At 42.6% G+C, this 18,157-nt stretch overlaps 1 protein-coding gene across 1 annotated transcript in view; it reads right to left on the minus strand.

The window, feature by feature from the left end:
* Positions 1 to 12,087: 12,087 nt before the first annotated feature.
* TRPC7 (transient receptor potential cation channel subfamily C member 7) overlaps positions 12,088 to 18,157 on the minus strand; it is a 72,588-nt gene continuing 66,518 nt past the window's right edge. Inside the window, exons 10-11 of the mRNA XM_072872556.1 lie at positions 13,625 to 13,700; positions 12,088 to 12,230 (exon numbers count right to left, since the gene is read on the minus strand). Coding sequence (XP_072728657.1) covers positions 12,088 to 12,230; positions 13,625 to 13,700 — 219 coding nt within the window. The remainder of the gene's footprint in view (positions 12,231 to 13,624; positions 13,701 to 18,157) is intronic.

An 18,157-nucleotide genomic window follows, 5' to 3' on the forward strand; every position in this document is an offset into this window, starting at 1 on the left:
GCAGGAGCTGGCATGGGAAAGCAAAGCCAGTCCCCGAAGCCTTCGGTGGTTCAGAGATGGGAAATGCTCCACAGTTATGATGGCCTCTTCCAAGGAGAAAGCCATTGCAGGAGGGTCGAGCAATACCCTCCGGGGCATGTAAATACCCTGTGGTTAGCAAGACGGCTGCTTAGTCACAGTGACCAGAGCCATATTTACAATTAAAACTCTTTCAGTGACTTTTTGCGATCATTTCAGCTCATTCTGCCATGGCTGCTGGGCATGTTCCTGCCTCTCTGGGGATTGATCGGGACCTTTTCACCCAAGGGGACCTCTTCACACAAGGGACAACAAATTTACCTTGAAAATAGCACGGTAATCTGTGTTTTGGAGGAAAATTGGAAGAAACCATTGGATCTAGGATGATGTATGAAATCTGTGGCAGCACCACTAGCTCATGTTCCTTGCGTGTGTAGGCAAAAGGACATAATAAATAATGCAGCAAATGCACAGGAAATCATTTAGGTACTGTGAGGCTTGGCTGAGATATATAAGAACCCCTGCTAATTTTGCAGTGCCTCTCTCTTTTTGCATCGCAGGAGGTCTGCAGCCTCTCAGACCTATGTGGTCTGTCCATCCTGAGCCTGTCCCCTATCTGGTCACCTTTCCTGACTGAGGTAAGGCAGCCACACAAGACCAGCACAACCCTCCTCAGTGCTCCACCTAACAGGCTTTGAGCCCAGCTGAATCAGGGCCAGCTTTCGCCAACATATCTGAGTTGCATCCATCGCCAAAATATCTGAGTTGCATGTTGCAACGTTTTCAATGTAAAGTGATATCTTCCAGCTGCCTCAGGCCCTGAGGTGCTAGTGCAGGGTCTCAGAGACTGCCCTCGAATGCTAACGAACGCCGCTGTCCCCTTTCTCCTCCTGCCATTGCCAGGCACGGCTCCAGCCGCAGCAAGTGGTACACCAAAAGGCGACACTTCCAGAAAAGGTCCGAGTGAGTCATTTGAACATCAGTTGGCATCGATGTTAAACGTAGTTCTGTTATCTGGCTGCAGCCCAGTGCAGGTTGACACGTGCTGGTGGTGTGTAAGCAGCGACTCTCAGTTGGTGGGTTTATGGTGAGCCCTCTCTGGAGCCAGGTGGCCTTTCTGGTGTTGCTGTTCAAAGTTTGATGGTGAGAGCATGTTGTGGTTAATCATAAATGTTATCTTCCTCCTTCAAAAAATGTGGGAACTGCTAAGGGAAACCTGAAGCTGGAGGCTAGTGAGAGAAAGGCAAGACACGTCCAGGAGCTGGATCCCTGCAGCCCTTGTGTTCTTGTGGAGCCCTCGTAATAATTATTAATAAAGCACTGTTCTTCCAAATAACTTTCTAAAATAAACCATCCAGATGGCTGTAAGAGGACACCTAGTCATCAAGCTGAGTAATGCTTATTTTGAGTACATTAACCAAGAAATGTGTATAATTGTGCTGAATTATGTACAATGCAACTCAAACAGATGCACACACAGAAGCAGGAATATCACAAGTGTCAGGCAGCAGTGGTTCGCACTGTCGTTCTGGTCCTGGTCTACGGGATGGTCCTCAGAGCTATTTAAGGGTGTCTAACATGTAATGTGTAAAGAGGAAGAATGTCTTTTCTCCCCTACAGCTTTATAGGTACTGGAATCACTCAAAAATATAAAACAGGAGATACTCAGTGCTAAGTGAAGACAAATGTTCTCTCTTTTCTTCCTGAGAGGAGGTGGAGAGGACAGAGAGATTTTCTTATAGCCTGTGAGAACAAGGTTATTTGGCTTTTCAGGCAATACCAGGGTTCTTTCCCCTCCTTTCCCCCAGGATGTCCAATTCAAACTTGGAAAAAATGAAATCTGAAAAGCGGCACTATCAGAGGAAGGCAAAACCTAGGTGCTCTGCTAGGGCTGCCTATGTCCATAGTGTAATAAAGTAAAATACAAATTCATGGACACGTTTTCCAGCCTGCTCTGCCCAAACTAACATGCTTGTGTAGTACTCACACTGAAGTGCCTGGCAAGGCAGAGAGGTGTGCTTGATTGCTTTTAATGGGCACACTCAGCGGGATGGCTTTCAGCAGCATTTACTGCCTGAGCGGCGAGGCATCGTCACAAGGTCTGTCCAGCTGAGGAATGCTGGAAAGGTCTTGTTGGCTACCGCCACTGCTTTATGTATCCTGATGGCCTCAAACCTCGAGCAAAAAGCTTTCTGCAGGGACACCCCCCATAGTGCCCAGCGTTATGGAGGCTGCTGCAAAGTGTCCCCCCTCTGGTGCCAGGGCAGAGAGGAGGGCTGTGCATCCACGCTGCCCTGCTGAGTGCCTCGTACGGGGCCCACCTGCACGTCGCAGAAGCTTCAAGTGAGAAAAATATCACCTAAAATTCAGTTTGTCCACTACACGCCAATTTACATAACTAAACTTTGTGTTAAAGTACAGCCTGAGTAATAACAATTGCTTTATTTATTTTTTTTCCTGAATGCAATTTTTATTAGCTGTGAAATCAAGCCCTTTCCCTAGCTGGAAGTATGTGAGCAACCTTAATGTATAGGAAGATTATAGTGGTATAGCAGAAAAATAAAACTATTAGAAGCTCTTGAGGAATAAATTCAAACCCTCATTAATCTCTGTGGGCTGCATCTCAAATCTGAATTTTTATAGAACGTGGGTGGTATTTTCAAAGCGAGTTGCTGGAACTGGTTGGTTTAGAGGGTTGACTTAGATGATAACAGTATGTTTCTGAACCGCAGCCCTCTGCCTGAACAAGATGCAGGCTGTGGTTCACGCTGTGTACATCACTGATACAGGGCTGTGCCCGTGGCGTGGGGGTGGCTCCAGGTCCCTGCAATTCTAGTGCTGGAGAGCTGTGGGGAGTGCGTGAAGCAGTGGGCCTGACACACAGAGGCTGTTGATACACTAGTTTTGATTTTTCTGATATCCACTAATTCAATTACGGCATGCTTGTTATGTGTCTTTGCTTTATTCTTTTTTTTCAAGAAACAGTTGAGCTTCCTTAGCTGGGACAACTCAGCTTTTTTACTGTGAAACCCCAATTAAAATTGAAGAACGTGGTGGATGTGTCATCCCAATCATTCTGTGTCACTCCTGTCTTTCAGCCAGCCCTCAGAGGAGTCCCTTATTACTGACAGTGCATCTTGGTATCACTGGAGACCTAAGTGTCAGGAATGAGGTTACACTGGCTTTGGCACAGGAGAGGTGCACTTGACTCTTGAGCTTTTGCCTGTCTCTTAATTGCATCTGGGAGCATCAAGTTTGTTGGTTTAAGCTCTCATAACGCAAAGATTTCTGATTCACCACTGCAAGAAGAATAGCAAGAAATTAACTACTGTACCTCTGGAAGTTTAGGTTATGACTGAAGTGCTATCTTTCATCAAGGACAGACTTTGTGCCTAGACAGAGTAAAGGCTAAAGGCTAAATTCCAGCTCTGAGAAGGATGCATGCTGGAGGGATTCCCTATTAGAATTTGAAGAGCTGTCACTTGCTTTGCTGTCACAAGTGTCTTGGTACCTCAGATCTAGGAATTTTCCACATTTTGTTAGTAATACTACTAAAATTTGAAGGATGGATGAAGAAAACCCTGCTTATTATGTGAGATGATAGCAGAAAGATGATTTTGTTCTTAAGTTTAAAGCAGTTTGGTTTTGGCTTCGGTAGGTACGGATTGGAGGAGAACCTTATCTTCATATTTTTAAAATAAGTATAAATAGCTGAAACCCCACTTTGGGGAAGCAGCAGGTGGTGATTTGGCCGTGGTAGGTCCTAAACACAAAATTCAGCTGAAGGGAAAATTTTGCTTATGGAGCTTTTTATCTTTATTTTGTGCAGGTGTGAATGAGTGCAAGATACTGAAACTTGTGGTCCCCTGGGAGCAAGGCAGACATTTACCAAAAAAAAAAAGTGAGACAGCACAAAGAAGAAAGCCTATCTGAGTGCATCAAAGTCAGCTGAAGAAATATTGTCTTTCCTTTAAGACGAAAGCAGCAGTTCAACATTTCTTTGGTTTAATAATACAGTTTTAATAAGAGCCAGATTCTTGTGGCTTTATGCGTTGTTGAAGCATGTAGGCAGGTTGCTATAATGAGCTGAAGAAAAACCCTGCAGAAAGAGGATTTTTTTTTTTTTTCTCTCCTGTAGCTTTGGTTTTACTTCAGAGCATCACAGAGGCAGAGCTGCGGATTACTTGTTCATGAGCACAGCCTGCCGGCTCCGACCACAACCAGCAGCGACAGGGACAAGTCCTCCTCCCTCCTCCATCACCCACACGACTTTGTGTCTGAGTTTGGGCATGCTTTGGTTTGTGTTTTCCCCTTGGGAATGGATGTGCCCACTGAAATCCCTATGAGATACCCACAGCCTTTACTCCATAGCATGAAGACTATATAGGGAAACACCTTGCAGCTCTCTGCAGGGAAAAAAGGTTTGGGCTTTTACAGATAAAAGCCAGAAAAAAACATTATGAAACAATGGGAAATAGTTCCTCTCTTCTCAGACCACCAGGCTACTTGGGGGTATTAGGGGTTGTAGGGCTATTGCAAGCTGTGGCATCAATTGACGTTACCAGGCACAATTATTCCTTTTACCTTATGATTTCTCTGGGCTGTACCCAGCATTTACGTTCAGGGCTGGCTTTTAGCAGGCTCTGTAGGTATATGTCTATGCCATGTTTGAACCCCTGAGTTAGCTCTGAGCTAGCTAGTGTGTCTGCACAATCTGGGGGGGGGGGGCGAAGGTGTTCAGAGGCTGCAGGTCGTGCCGTGGGGCTGTAACTCCAGTCAAAGAAGGGCTATAATTTTAACGTACATCTGCTGACACCCACCTGTAACACTTTTTCCTCTCATTTCATTATATTCTTAGTTGCACCTTTCCCTCCTCATCATTATCACCTTAGGAAGGCTGCAGAACATGAACCCCACTAATTTTTTCTAAAGGTTTAAAAAAAAAAAAGTAAACCCCAGAGTGCACGGGCTACCATTTATGCAAAAGGGTGATCAGGTACAGCCAGGTGATGTACACCTCAGTCTTTATGCTACAGCTTAGCTGCCATGGGTGCAAATCTCCTGCCCTCATTCCCCTGGCTTTCTTGCCTGCAGACGCCTGCTCCCACCCTGTTCTGCTCTGAAAGCAAAACCTGCTGGAGGTTTTTGGTTCAGGTCTGTAACATCATCTCCTCCATCCTCCCCTTTAGGAAAGTGGTAGCTGGTTTTCTCCAGGACCCCATTCCTCTCTGCAGCTCATGTGCCTGTGATGGGCTACCTCTGCTGTCACGCACCTGCACCGGATTTCCCACGATGGTACTTACGGCAGCAGAAATGGTGACTGTGGAGCATCATGAAAAATGTGTTCTGGTGTAATGGCTAGATGGTAGCAGGGACTGAGTTAGGTGTTATCAGGTACGCAACACATGGTTAAGAGTGTAATAAGTACAAAAATCTCCCTCAAGTTGTGTCTTTTTACTCTGCAGTGAACGTTGCTTCTGATGAGGTATCTGTTATTCTCTCACTGTCGTACTTTAATCTCAATAACGTTGCTTTGCAGAAATCAGATGCTGCCAGAAAGCCACAAGCTGGAGCACTGCTCTTAGATGTGTTTAGCGACTTCCCCTCAAATGAAATTGGTGGCCTCTCTTTAGCTAGAGGCTTGCCTAAGTGTTACTTCTACAGTCTTCAGGTTTGATTGCCCTGAGAGCTGTGACATGGATATGGTGTCACTGTAGACTTTGGGGAAAAAAAAAGACCAAAATAAAAGTCACTAAGCTGTGAGCTCACTTGGCTGGCTGCAAATGCAGAGCTGGGAAGATGAGTGTGGTCTTCTGAGTAGCTTGCTGAAACACTGTCTGTCTGTCCTGGCTGGCTGCGGGAATGACTGATAAAATCAGTCAGTGCCATTTCTAAATGCATGTGCCCAATGACCTTCTTTATAGGATGAATTCACTTTTGTAATTTGTGTTTGGGAATCATCATGCAGACTTGGCCCGAAGCATGTTATTGTACAGAAAACACTTTTGCATAAAATCAGCTTTTTAATTTGATGGAAGCTTTCATCTTCAAATGAAAACCTTGGAGTGAGTTATCACAGTCCCTGTTCCACAGTCCTTGCAATCAGAAGTGATGCTGGGTACCAGTATAATGAGACTGGGAGACCTGGTCCGAGGGAAGAGCACAGCTGCAGTGCACGATGCTGTCAGCTGCTGGGGAACAGGGAGAGATTTCCTTCAGGATTTGCTTGCTTGTTTTCAAAAGCAACTTGCTACGGAGTCTGTGTGCCACCTATTTGGATGTACAAGAGAATGACCTTCATCCTAAGGAAGATCTCAGCCATCAGTCACCTGCTTCCTCGACACGCGGGCACGCTGTGCCACCTGAAGCTGTGCTCGCTGCCGCAGGGGTAGCTGCCGGAGGAGAGCCTGCAGTCGGGGCCAGTGACTACTGCACGGAAATTCATCTCAGCACCAGATCCCCCTGCACTCCTGCTGTGTAAGCCCTAATTAAACCCTTGCAGCAGAATAATTAATCATTAGTAAGGGAATTAAATCTGTATTATAGTCTGTATTATAGTAAACATTAGTTATATATTAACAAGCGCATTAGCTATTCATTAACCTTCTAAGCCCTTCCAAATCCCCTTTATCACACTGCAGCTTTGTGTTAAATATCTGTCTCAAATGACCTTAAGTGGGTGCCCTTTTGCTTGCTATTAAAGGCATTACAAATTCCAGAACCTGTTTAGTTATTTTGCCCCTTTGGTTATTATCTCCCTTTCTATTTGGCTTTATTGAAATTCAACTATAGTGAAGACATCACATTATTGATATGGACCCATTAATACCTCCCAGAGATTGAGGGAATCACTTCCCAAAATGATATATGATAACTGAAGCGATTATTCTTTTTGCCTATTGTTGCTCTTGTGCTGCTCGCACCGGGCATTGGCAGATCTTATTCCTCATGTCGGAGGACGTGCTCTACAAAGATGCAGAACAGGGACCAAGAGAGGCCGAAGCTAATGGGTATGTATAGTCCCAAATAAGATTCAGAGCTACAGTCCCATTTTGGGCACCTGCCTTCCAGCTCATTAAGGCAAATCCCTGAATTTCTCTGCACCTCCCTTCCCTCACTGGAAGCTAGGGCTATATCTCCTGTGCCCTCTCTATCCTTTTTTACTAAAAATACAAGTAAGTTCTTTAAGGCCGTAGTTTGTGCAGGCTGGTGTCCAGCATCAGGTCTCCCACCTGCAGGGTTTACAGCCCAGTCACTGGCAAGGTAAAACGATGGGCATGAGCCGAGTGGGTGAAGAAGGGAGCAATGGGACCTGCTGACCGTAGCATCTGACTCTGTAGCGGTGAGAGATTTGTGGCCAAAGCAAGGGCAAAGCAAGAGCTGCTTTTAGGGGTCAGGCTGGGTCACAAGGAAAGTATTTATAATGTCTGGATAGAGAAAACATCCACCCTCCCCATCTGAAAGCCATCTTGCAGGACAGTCCTGGTAGCCTTGGCTATGCAGTCAGAGCTTTCATTTCCCTGCCTGTTGGCTAGTGAGGGAGGCAAATGCAGACCAAATTAGGAATGAAAGACCTCTTTGCCAGGTTCCTGCTTGGGGCATGAGAGGCAGCAGAGGTGCTCTGTGGCATGGTGCTGCCCACGATGCAGGACCGATGCTGCCTCCTCCCTCCCCACCTGCAGCCCAGGGTTCCAGCACAGACCCGGCCGTGGTGCAGGCAGAGATCTGCTGGCAGCTGGTGATGTCTCTGAAACCCTCTCCACGCTGCTCGGGCCTCCTGCGTTTGCGGTGATGGACTGTGTCCTGGCTTGTCCTTGCTGGGTGATCCTTAATCTCTCTCGTCTTTTAATTAGGGCAATTTCTTTTGGCCTGCTGGAAATGCTTTTCTCATGTAGATTAATTAAAAATAAAGCCTAGCTCTGACAATTTACTGTGCTGTGAGCTCTGGTCAGGATGCAGGCAGCTTTCTAAGTCATTATTCATGACACTGTTCTTGCTTCTTATTTACTTCTAAACCATGTTGTGTGGGAACTGGGGGCAGCAGTCATTCTCTGTAAAGTTACAGGCAGAATTAGTCCAGCTGTGAGGGGAAAGCTGTGTACGAAACATCACCTCCACCCTGTGGGCTTCCAAGCCCGTCCCATGCTGCTGAAAGCAGTGGCATGATGCCAGATGCCCTTCGAGCAGCTCCTTTGTTTCAGGATTTGCACCTCTGGTCAGCAGGGGTTCCTGGCTTAAAACCTTGCAGTTCAGCTATTTAAAGGCATGTTAATGGTTTCTGCTGTTTGCTCCCTTTCCATTAGCAGCAGCTGACTGGTTTGGTCTTTGCAAGGTGTGAAACAATTGTCTGAAGACTTGGGCAGTCAACAAATCAATATTGGCTAGTTAATGGCTTTGTTCTGATCTTCCTCAGGGTGTCTATTTAAGTTCTAGTTTGGCCTGCAGGATTTGCAGAATTAGGATGATCTCTTGGAGAATATTCACCCTTGTGTGGATGACTTCAGGTTAGTTTCATCTTTCTCTAACTTTCCCAAAGTTTCATCTTTCTCATATTTCCCATAAAAAGTCGTAATTCTCTATCTACAAAGAGTTTGGGCAAAGTTCCATTCCTTTACAGTATGAATTTGTCCAAGGAATATAAAATCCTATATTTCAAAGCCAAAAGTAAGATCTCTTACAGCCTGGATCCAATCTAACCCAGCAGGTGGGTTGATGTGACGCTGGCCTGCCATGGGGTCTTGCTGGTGATGGGAGATGGGACAGGGGACCTGCACATCTCAGGTCTAATCCAATCTGGGAGCCACCTACTTTGATTTTTCCTCTTCAAACTCTCTAAGTTCTCTCAGGGATCTTTTAGTAAGGCTTCTTAATTTTAATTTCTTATAAACAGAGCTTGGAGAATAAACCATGAATTTAACATCGTTTCTGCTGATAGCACATTAATACGTAGTATGCAGCTTCCTTGTGTGTGTTCCTGGGACCAGATGAGAAAAGCGCTCTGATGAAGTGGGATTGTGCTTGTCATGAATATTTATATAAGAAGTCTCAGTGCCTTGATAGTTCCTGGAATGCAAATGCAAAATGGGAGGAAGCAGATTTTTTTTAACAGTATTTTTTTTTTATACATCTTTTAGTCTCCTTTCAAGGTCCTAGAAAATATTATGCTCTTTCATAGCAAATACCTGAATGCAGAGCAGCATGCTAACTAGCTGTGGCAGGACTGCACTGCTTCACTTATACAGAAGCCATACGGGCAGCAGGCAGTAGCTGATGGGGCATGGCTATACCTCCGCCTGGGCCCACATAATTCAACAAGCTACTCACAGCACAGTGTTATTTGTGCTGACCAGAACATGCATTGACTGCGATATTCAGCAGTAGGAGAACATTCCTGTTGGCGTTGCTGGACTTTAGGACAGACCTTTTGTTGAGTTGCATCTAAATATACAAAATGAAAGCATATCATAGAGTTTCCACTTAACTTTCTCGTGAGACTTGACATGCAATACCATAAGAAATGGAAATTGTAGTGGTTATTATATGTTCTACCTAGAGTAATTCTGCTTAAATTCCTAGGGGATGCTAAAACACTGAATGGGAAGGGTAAAGCAGTGCTTTGATCAGGAGCCAGGTGTAGAGCTGTAATGAAATCCATTTTTAAGACAGTGCTGTGGCAACAGAGCTGGTTGTCCAAAAGTGAAAAAAGTTTTATACAGTGGCTGGAAAGAGGTGTGGGAAAAAAGCAGTATTACCATGAAAGATATTCCTTCTCATGGGGAAAACTGAATATTTGAAATCAGCAACACTTCCTGGTTTAAGTAGCGGAAGACAGCCCAAAACAGAGTTAGTCTTGCAAATATTATTACTTGCAGTGTCTGTCTTACACTGGCGTTTGATACTCTCTGCTGAACGTTGTCATTTAAGGGTTTCATCATGACACTACGTTGCAAGAGCTATCATGCAAAAGCAACAGATTTCCCACATTGACAAACAACGGCCATGGGAAACGCTACCCTGTCCTCCCTTATCCAGATGGGCTAACCCAGGGGCAAATGCCGTTTCAGTCGTCTTACCAGCTAAAGCCTGTAAACTTCCATGTTACTCATTTAACTTTTGATTGCACACTCAGTACCAGCACTATGCTTGTCTGAAGCCAGCTGAGCTGAATTTCTGTTCTTAGAAGGTAATTTTATAAATGCATTAATAAGGATACAATAATTTCAAATTAAGCACCACAAATAAGGAGTCATTTTTGCAGACTATAGTTGGTCACAGAACCTTTAATTTCTTAGTTTTATTCCTTTTAAATGTACTGTAGTTTAAGTTTTGCTTTTTGACTCTTTCGGGCTTCAGAATTCCTGTGTCAAAATTGCTTCATATAATGATTTAATTGTTCATACATTGCAGAAAAGCAAAAAAAATGTCCATGTATTGGATAGCCAAAAGATCAGGCAAATATTTCACTCAATGTACAACAAAATATTATGAGGTAATTTTATTTTTTTTCCCATTTTTAGGTAAAAATATTACAGTATACAAGATAATCTTATTAAAGGTAAAAATACAGTATTTTGCTTTTTCTCTAAACAGATCTACGTACAGTACACTTTTTATTTTGTTGTTGGTTTTTTTTTTTTTGTACAAATATAACTATTATTCTATTAGGCTATCTGTGTTCTCATCTGGCACTTAAGAACTGATCACAGGTCACCTTCTGGTTCTGCTTGTATTTCTTAGCTGATACCTAAATGTAATGTTCATCTTATAGGTGTCTCTTGTAAACAAACAGTACAGTTCAGTGGTTCCCAAGAAATAAGGTGTGCTTTAAGTAGTTGAAATCATGTAGCTAAACGTAAAAACCCAAGCAATCCAAGTTTGCCTTTGTGTTGCGCACTCATCACTTTCCAGTCGTAAAAGTGCAATCCAAGTACTTGTATTACTGCAGCCTTTAAAACAGTTTTAATCCCTTCCTCATCCTCTGTAAAAGCCAAACACGTAAAAGAATAATTTCTACAACGATTTTTCCTTTTTTTGTCAGAATGTTCTCAGTGGAATAGAAGCCTTTTCGTATCGATTTAAAGGTTTAAAACTACTGGGCTATGTTTTTTCGTGATTTATCTCACCCCGTGGCTTGCTGTTTGACCTCTGGAATCCGAAAGCTGAGCCCAGTTGCATCGCTGTCACTGGATTGATGCTGTTCCTTGAACTGAACACATTAGCTGAATATATGTTATTTCTGGGTATTCCTGGGAAGTGAGTTTCACATCATTATGAATATTTCAGTACACTGTTGTTGAAGCTGGGATCACCTAAGGATACAAGAGAGGCTAGGTGGGTACAAAGAGACCATATCCATTAGGGGACTAGCTAATATAGCTGGAAAAGGCAGGGAGGAGTTTTTGGCTGGGAATCCCTTTATCAGGTTCTAGAAGAGGGGTGAAAGGATGCTTTACCCAACAAGCTTGGTCCATTTTTTCCAATGCTGTCATCCAGTCTAAAAGGTAGATGACCTCTACCTGCCATACTTTGCCTTGGTCATTTCAGCAGATGGTTTCTCATTTGATTATTAACTCATTAACCACAGTGCTGTTCAAAGTTATCTTCATGGATGCCCGTGTAAACATAAAAGGAGAATACACACCCAAGGATAGGAATTTTTAAAATTTTTCAAGGAATACGCTTGGCACACTTTTTCTTCAGACTTCACTCAATTCTGATCAGTACAGTCTCACTTGGTATAAATGAGCACAGTTGCATTGTCTTCACTGTAGTCAGGTGGGTGAAGATCTGTCTTTTTTGCCTTTAACTAGAGGTGCCTTCCCTATGGTGCATCTATTTCTGATGTCAAAGGGCATATATTTTTACCAGTAAGTCACTTCTGTGTCATAAAAGATTTAACTGGTAACTCACCAAGCACAGGAGTAATGCAAAGTGCTCCTACCAATACTTGCTAGTTAGCAAAAGTAAGAGTGTGCGGTACCCATCTTTTGCATGGTTTTTGCCCTCCTAAGATGCTGGTTGAGACTGAATAATGTTTAGAAAACCAGTTGCCTTTCTCTGTGTTCACCATCAGATGTCCTTATTTAAGTTCTTCCCAAATTTGTCGCTCAGCTGCTGTATTAGTCTTGCCAGCTCGCCAGTAGCTTGTGACTTTTCCTCTAAGAGTTCATAGCGCAGACTAGAAATATCTTGCTTAATCTCTTTAAGTTCTCCTAAAAAGAGGAAAATGTTCTAGTTAGCAATATTAGCAATATTGAACCAAATAAGCAATCCCTATGCTTTTAAGACCTGAGAAAACATTAATTTCAGTGTGCTTGGTCATGAATGTGTGTGGAGCTCCATATGCTGTCCCTGCATTTACGGACTTAATACTTGATTTATACGAAATAACATGTATTTGTGGTAGTGGTACTGATAGCAATAGCAAGTATGTATGGAAAGTTCATCTTTTTTCTCAAGTTATTCTCTCTCCACATATTGATCTCCACCTACATAGGCCATTTGCAGGAGGGTAGCAGTTAAGAGGTGTTAGAAGGAGGTCCTTTACCATCTGCATACAATGTCTGCTCACAGCCCAGAAGGCCAACTGTATCCTGGGCTGCATCAAAAGAAGCGTGGCCAGCAGGTCGAGGGAGGTGATTCTGTCCCTCTGCTCTGCTCTGGTGAGACCTCACCTGGAGTACTGCATTCAGCTCTGGGGCCCTCAGCACAGGAAAGATATGGACCTGTTGGAGTGAGTCCAGAGGAGGGCCACAAAAATGAGCAGAGGAATGGAACACCTCTCCCATGAGGACAGGCTGAGAGAGTTGGGGTTATTCAGCCTGGAGAAGAGAAGGCTCCGGGGAGCCCTTACTGCAGCCTTTCAGTACTTAAAAGGGGCTTATAAGAAAGATGGGGACAAACTTTTTAGCAGGCCCTGTAGCGATAGGACAAAGGGTAATGGTTTTAAATTAAAAGAGGGTAGATTTAGACTAGATATAATGAAGAAATTTTTTATGATGAGTGTGGTGAAACACTGGAACAGGTTGCCCAGAGATGTGGTAGATGCCCCATCCCTGGAAACGTTCAAGGTCAGGTTGGATGGAGCTCTGAGCAACCTGATCTAGTTGAAGATGTCCCTGCTCATTGCAGGGGGGTTGGACTAGATGACCTGTAAAGGTCCCTTCCAACTCAAACTATTCTATGATTCTATGATTCTATATCCTACATGACACTATAGTGATAAATAACCTTATCCAGTTCAAAAAAAGTCCTTGGGGCAGGCATGGGCAGTACAGTCAGAAATTCCTTCACTTAGACCCCAAGACAAGGTTAGGTGTTGGCAATATCATGGGTGTTGCAAAGCAAGGAGAGGTAGAGGTATGGGGCAGAGCAGGACTATGTGAAGACCGATTCTATGATATATGTGTTCTGCTAAGGAAAATTAAGGACCCAGAATTTCAAAAGCATAAAGGTGGCTCAGAGTCACCATGGCTCACCTTAGTGCAAGCATGAGCATGCTCTCCCTCTACAGAGCATGTTATCTAAGCTCAACCCTCTTACTGGCCATATCAATAGCAATAACATTACATGCTCTAATCTGTGTCAATTATAAAAATCCACTTGCCTTCATTGACCTCATCATTTTCTCGGTCAACCTGAGCCTTCAGTACATACCGCTTAATCAGACGTTTCATTATTTTCTGAAAAGAGAACAGAAACACTTATCTTAACATAAGCTTATCCATATTGCCTTAATTCTAGACTTATTATGAGCAATTCAAACATCTGAATTCACTATGGATAAAACCTGGCTTCAGAGGATGCAAAGAGAATTTTTTATTGATTTCCCATTTATTTTATACTTTATATTATGAACTTTGTACTACAATAGTTGATTGGCAGCCATTCCATAATGAGCCCACGTACTTTGGGATATTTAGTGGGATGCACATGAATGTAGAGTATGTTCCACAGACAGAAAGAAAACACAGATGATCCAATAGCAAGCTAAGAAATGGGATCCAGAGCCTTCCTTTAGCATGTTGTTGTTTAATGTATCAATAAAAAATACTTTACAGGAAGAAATAAGTGGTTAATTAATGATGTTAGCAAACTCACTCATGATGATGAACTAAACATCTGACCCACGGTTAATAGAAAGACTCTGTTTGCTTTGGAATTGGGGTTTTAGGAGAGAAAATAAATTTAGTGAAGGACAGAAAAGAGAGTTTGAACAGAAGTGGAGAACTTGGCTTAAGTGAGAGATATTTCTTAGGGAAATGGCATATTTTAAGGAACATGTCCAGGGAAAAAATAGAGCCATGTAGACTTATAAAATGGGAGATGATTGTTAGTAAGGAACAGCATATATGGAAATAGTAGGAGATGATTATGGATATGAGCTTGCAATGTGATATTGTTCCAAAAACGCATAAGTTACATTTATCTAGAAGGGAAGTAACTTTGGCAGTCTTGGGCTACACACTGGGTTACAGCTGAAGGCCTGCGTCATTGCCAGTTCTTCACTACGAAAAAGACACTCATCAATGGGGAAAAAAAATCTCAACTCTGATAAACACAAAAAGGATTGCTCTATCAGAGACAATGATTTAGGTGCATCCTCTGCAAACAGAGGAGAGCTCACTGAGCATCCAAGAACAGATACACAAATGTCTTTCATTGACCAGATGGCCACTGTTAAGGGAAAAGCCTCTCCCAACATTGGCTCACCTATTCACAGAGCAATCACATGTCTCTGCTTTCAACATCACTGAAAAATGCTGCAGAGAGTGTGAAATATGAGTTAGTTAAGAAATCAGTACACCTGCTCTTTTTTTCTTAGTAGCCAAATACGGATTATAGCAGTGCAAAAGGAATGTGAACATCAAAGAAGGATCCAGTCATTTGTATATGTCATGCAGGCATGGAATATGGGATGTCTAAGACTGTCCTTGTATCAAAGAGGCATCTGGCTAACCAGGTGAGTCATTAAGGCAACAGAGATGAGGCACAGCGCACGTACGGTGTGTTGAAGATGGCCAAGGTAGTAGAATCCAGAGGGAGGTAGGGTTGTCACCTGAGAAAACATAAATGAAGTAATGTTTGGGGAAAGTAGGGAAATCCTGGATCCAAAAAGAAATGATTTTTTCAGAATAGATGACAGAGGAAATTTAGACTAAAACAAAGAATCAGCACACAGTGAATGCTCTTATTACTTGGAAAAATATGATAACATAACATCTAACTACCCCAGTTCCCATACAGCTTGTATTTTTGATGGACACTACTCAAACGCTACCCTATATTATATATATACCCTATGCTACCATGTGTGGCAGAAGTGTCAAGCTTAAGGCTGCCTAGTCTATCAAATACATGTCGTAGTCAGATTTGTCTACAGAAACTAAATGTTAAAAATGTGACCACTTTTTAACAAGAGTCTACTTAGCCACTTAGTCGATATTTCTGCCAATAGCTTTAGGAAAGTAATTAATTTTTGCCTCAATATTGCACTGTGGCTTCTAAGCCTTACTTCTCCCCTTCTCCCCAGTACTGCTCCTTGTAGCTACAATGAGGGAAATAGCCTCTTGGCAAAATAATCCTGGTTACTGCAGGAAAATGCTGAAAAAACTTACAAACAGCCTCTTGGTAATGAATGCTAAACTTGAAACAATTCAAATATATCTGATTCCTATAAAGTACTGTTCCTCCGTTCTCTAAAATTTTATTGAAATTCTTCAGGTCTTAGAGATCTTTTATACTATGCAACACTCAACTACTGAGTGTTGGTCTTTAAACGGTCTTAAGATAATAGGTTCTAGGAACAGGTCAGACATTTGTAAATGATAACTCTGCACCGAATTAAATCTTTTTTATGTATTCATTGGCACAACCGTCAAGCTCTGCATTTGCCATCAGCTATCTGAACACCTATACCTTCTAGCACAGAGGGAAATGAGACGAAAAGGACAGATTTGTGGCCGAGGCACTGAAATTGCACTCATGAGATTTGGGGCTCAATTTCTGGTTCAACCATAGGCTTTTTGGGTCTGATAAGTCCTGCTCCTCAGTTCTTTGTCTTTAATGTGGAGGCCATTATGTCTTCCTACTTCTCTATTTATAGTGTTTTATTCTGGGCTACACTTATGTGCACCGTTGAAGATCACATTATTACAGACTTTAATACTGCTATTTAATTCACAGGTTTCTTCTTGAAGCTGTGTTTGTAGACACTGCAGATGCCATTTGGCATGAGTGTGGGAGGTCCCAGGGCAGCACTAATGGGACGAAATGCTTTGCACCTTCATGTCTCTGATCAAAATCAGACGCAAGTCAGCAGTGATCAGAGGAGACAACTACTCACTGGGGCATCAGATCTGGTGATCACCTGGCATCACCATCAAACCTAGTGATCTCAAATGCAGATGTTATCAGTTAGGCAGTAAGAGCTCGAGAGTGAAGTGATCAAAGGAATTTGCTCATTTCTCACCTCTTTGCTATTTTGTCTCGAAACAGCAAAGAAATATACTTCTGAGCCTTTAAAAGTACAAACTATTCCTTCTAATTTTTTCCTGACAAATCCTTTCCTGAGTTTTGTAGATGAAGATGTTGATAGCATGACAGACTGCAGTGCTGAAAGTGGAAAAAACTTGTCAGCTTAGCACAGCATTTTAGCAATGCTCCATTTTGAAGTCTCAGCTCAAAAGCGTTTGATAAAGGTATCATTTTGCCTGGACTAGTTTATTTCCAGATCACGGCAGCTGTGTGTTGACTTGTTCTTCCTAGTTTTCAAATTATTGCATGTTTAGATTCTGTATATTTTTGTTATCCCTCAAGAGCACTGTCTGTATGTAGTCCAAGTACACAGACTGCAGCTACATCACTTGATAAATACCACTAAAGAAAACAGTTCAGCAAAAAGCTACTGCTTCAAAGGTTTTCCCAGTTGTAGAAGAAAACTTTCTGGCCAGAGTATTGAACTGTTTGTTCTTCTTTGTATTCAGATAATAAGGACTATTACACTCTCCTTATATTATTCAGGCAATTTCTTCCTGCAGCAACTGAAACTTTCTAAGATCATTTGAATACAAGCCCAGTAGGAGCATTAGTAAAGCAAAATAACAGGTAGTTATCTTTTTCTATCTATTTTTCACAGCTACCTTTGGCTTTTTCAACCTTGGAAATAAGGATCTACATTACCACAAACATTAGGCGGTCTCATTTAGAAATAATAGCTACAGGAAGGGAACAAGTCCAGCAGAGGCTGACACATTTTTCCATTACCTGTGGATTTGAATTGATGGGAAAATGTCAGAAATGCTGAAATGCTATTTTGAGCGGGACACAATCATCTCTTCCCTTTGCCTTTGATGGTATCAAGCCAACTAACTCCAGATGCCAGACTGAATGTATCCCACTTCTAACTCAGATTTTTAGACTCACCTTCTCTCCTGGCACAAAAGCCTGGAAAACTTTTAAAACCAGTAAAAATGTATTCCTGGTCTGCTGTACAGCCTAGGAGCCCATTGTGCTGGATGCTGTACCAACACAAGAAAACCCAATTCTAGAATTGCCATTGTGCATTTGATCCAATTAACTGTTACTTTCCTCAACTTTCTTTAATGTCAGTTCCTTCGGACATATCACTTGCCATCAGATTCCTTTTCACTTTACGTTAAAAAATAAGGAAAAAATCCTGTGGGCCACATTTTGCATATTGTGTTCCCCTGCTCCACATGTTTGCACAAGAAATAATACATCTGCTGGCACAAACAATCCAGCTGAGACAGACAGTTGTGTTAGTTCCTGCGATGGCTGGGGTACCCCGTGCCACCACTGCAGCCACAGGTATTTTTGAACCATACCACATTGCAGGTTTAGCTTGGTAGGACAAGTCACTGCGAGAGAAAGCCCATGCAAATGTTAATGCAAAAGCTGGAGAGATGATGCTGTGTCATGATAAATGAAATGCTGCCAATGCAAGACTGGAGGATTAAAGCTTGAATGATATTTCTTGTATTAAATTAAATACCCTTGAGTGGAATTAATTAGCATGACAAACGCTAACACCATGTGTATTTCCATGGGTGATAGGCTGCGTTTGTCTCTGAAGTGCCCCAGCCCAGTCTCATGCCCGTGCTAAGCCACAGCCTGGCAC

This window comes from Ciconia boyciana, chromosome 9 (genome assembly GCF_034638445.1).
Source record: "Ciconia boyciana chromosome 9, ASM3463844v1, whole genome shotgun sequence".
NCBI classification, from domain to species: Eukaryota; Metazoa; Chordata; class Aves; order Ciconiiformes; family Ciconiidae; genus Ciconia; species Ciconia boyciana.